This window comes from Crocuta crocuta, unplaced genomic scaffold, assembly GCF_008692635.1.
Source record: "Crocuta crocuta isolate KB4526 unplaced genomic scaffold, BGI_CrCroc_1.0 scaffold978, whole genome shotgun sequence".
NCBI classification, from domain to species: domain Eukaryota; kingdom Metazoa; phylum Chordata; class Mammalia; order Carnivora; family Hyaenidae; genus Crocuta; species Crocuta crocuta.
This window is the reverse complement of record NW_027530876.1, coordinates 816,929-819,683: the sequence shown is the minus strand read 5'-3', so window position 1 is coordinate 819,683 and position 2,755 is coordinate 816,929. Positions and strand designations below refer to the sequence as shown.

Genomic DNA, 2,755 nt, shown 5'->3' with positions numbered 1-2,755 from the left:
GGTGGCCAGCGTGAGCCTCCTCCTGCCACTGTGCAGCTGTGCAGACAGATGTTTTTAATAACCCTGAGGAGAAAAGAAACCTTTGCTTACTTGGAATGCCCCGACTCTTGAAGGTTTTGGCAACTACAGCGGTGGGCTTGTTCTTCACTCGATTTGCCTGCCAGAACACCTGGCACAGAGTCTCCACGTCGCGGCCATCCACCACGTAAGTATTCCACCTGTCAAGCCGGGAGGAAGCCAGGTTACAAGGCGAAGGGGGAATAGGGTGAAAAGGTGACATAAAACAGGATAAAATTACCCAAAGGCTTCGCAGCGCTTCTGATAGACATCTAGGCAGTGCTCAGGGGGCAAGGCACCACTGTGGCCCAGGCGGTTCACGTCGAAGACGGCCACAAGATTATCCAGACTGTAGTGGGAAGCAAAAGCCAATGCTTCCCAGACGGAGCCTTCCGAGGACTCGCTATCTCCCAAGAGGCAGTATACACGGTAGCTAGGGCAGGCCAAGAAAGGTTAAGACCGTGCTTAGGGCTCTTCTGTACCACTCAAGCCAATACATTTCATGGAGAGAAACAAAGGAACAGAATGGAACAGCTGCTTCACACATCATTAGGTTCCTAAGACTTTTTCTGGTCAGCTCTATCCAAACTCTACAGCTAAGGAAACGCAGCTTTAAAAACTTGGGCCTCACAAGATGAGCTTCACCTTTCGCTAGTTTTCTTACTCCAGCGTTCTTCAGCCACGTCTCTGGGATCCACAAACAACAGGGGATGGGGAGAAAGGAACTCCCTTAAACACCCAAACATTTACATATACAGTTTATTGGTAAGCTTCATTTTAAGCACAGCCACCCTCTATTTCTGATCTATGAATTTATTTACAATAATCATATCAAAACATTGTACCTCAGGAGCATACATTCTGTTGTAAATAGTGAAACTCTCCGCAACAAAAGCACAAAAAATGTTAAGACCAATAAAACACAACCTACACTCCACCAAAATGCTGCAAAGTTTTTTAAAAATTGATTAATGGGGCGCTTGGGTGGCTCAGCCAGTTAACTCGACTTCAGCTAAGGTCACGATCTCACGGTTCATGGGTTCAAGACTCGCATCAGGCTCTATACTGACAGCTCAGATTCCTGGAACCTGCTTCAGATTCTGTGTCTCCCTCTCTGCCTCTCCCCTGCTCACACTCTCAAAAATATAATTTTTAAAAAGTTTAAAAAATGGATTAACCACAGGATAGGGACTAATAGAGGCAATAATGAGATGAAAAATGTCAACAGACCCCTGGGAAATGGAGCAGGGTAGCTGCCTGAGCAGTGGGGGCAGCACAACCAAGTGCCTCCAAAGGGGCCACCTGGGCTGGAACCAAAACGTGAGGGGGGTCTGGACTCAGGCATGTCAGGTGCATCTCGGGAGAACATGCACACCAACACGGCCAGGCCTGGGGATCTCCAGCACCACCCCCATCTCGCTCACGCATCAGCAGTAGCTGGGCACACACCCCTGTAAGAAAGACACTGGTCAGCCTATCTTGAGAAAGGTGGGACCACTCTAGAAAAAGAAACCTTTGACTATTAACATATAGGGGTTCCCAATGCAAATGTGCCAGCTACTCCCTCCATAATGAAGCTCACTGAGAAGTGGACAACAAAGATGTCACTCTTAGTAAGCAATAGAAATAAACCAGTTTCTACACGCAGGCAGCACTTAGAACCTAACCAGAGAAGCCAGAACAGTTTATAGAAAATTTTTTTACTGCTTGAATGCTTAGGAGCCTGAACTTTCTAAACAATCACGGTCTTCCCAAACTAATAGACCATAAAGCCAAAGTGCCTGAGGAGTGTGGTTGGGACAGGTAAACAGTTACTGGATAACCACCTTACCTGGCTTTGTCAAAGTACTTGCCAGTGTATGCCATCCCACAAGCAGCCCCCAGTCCTTGCCCAAGCCATCCGGTTGCCACATCAACAAATGACAGCCTCTGTAAGAGAAGGGACCAAATGAACTTAGAAACACCTGCAGGACACAGGTTATCAGTCTAATCCCAGCATGGAGCACAGGCTGCTCTTTGGAATTGCCCCTCCCATTCTTTGGGTGGATTTCTCTTTACCACACCCACATGGCACCCCAAATCTCAGATCAACATCACAAACACAGGGGGGCCATAGGCAATCCAAGATCAGCTGAACCTGTGGGAATATAGAGAAGGGAAATTTCTTCACACAGCAGCCTAACAGAGCCTAAGAGCAAAGCAGAAAAGGGAAGCATGAGCCTTGCCACTTTAACAAGGCCTTTCACGTAGTCCTGCAAAAACCAGATATTCAATCTTTTTGGAGAACGTGTGTTCTTAAACAGAAACCAAAAACACTGGAGTGCCTGGATGGCTCAGTTCGTTAAGCATCCAACTCTTGATCTTTGCTCAGGTCATGATCTCACAGTTTAGGAGTTCAAGCCCTGCATCAGGTGAGTTTGAGCCTTGCTTGGGGCTCTGTGCTGATGGTATGGAACCTGCATGGGATTCTCTCTCTCTGCTCCTTGCTCACTTGTACTCTCTCTCTCCCTAAAAAAAAGATCAAGATCAAATAAATGTGTTAATATTTTTTAAGTTAAAAACAGAACTTCCCTATGATCCAACAATTGCACTACTATTTTATTCAAAGGATACAAAAATACAGATGTGAAGGGATATATGCATCCTGATGTTTATAGCAGTATTATGAACAATAGCCAAACTATGGAAAGAACCCAAG

The 2,755-nt window shown here is 46.1% G+C and overlaps 1 protein-coding gene across 1 annotated transcript in view; it reads right to left on the bottom strand.

Moving 5' to 3' along the window:
• The window catches only part of TKTL1 (transketolase like 1), a 21,096-nt gene that overhangs the window by 13,897 nt on the left and 4,444 nt on the right, over positions 1–2,755 (bottom strand). The window contains exons 2-4 of the mRNA XM_077769616.1: positions 1,889–1,986; positions 299–490; positions 91–218 (exon numbers count right to left, since the gene is read on the bottom strand). Of these exons, the coding sequence (XP_077625742.1) occupies positions 91–218; positions 299–490; positions 1,889–1,986 (418 nt within the window). The remainder of the gene's footprint in view (positions 1–90; positions 219–298; positions 491–1,888; positions 1,987–2,755) is intronic.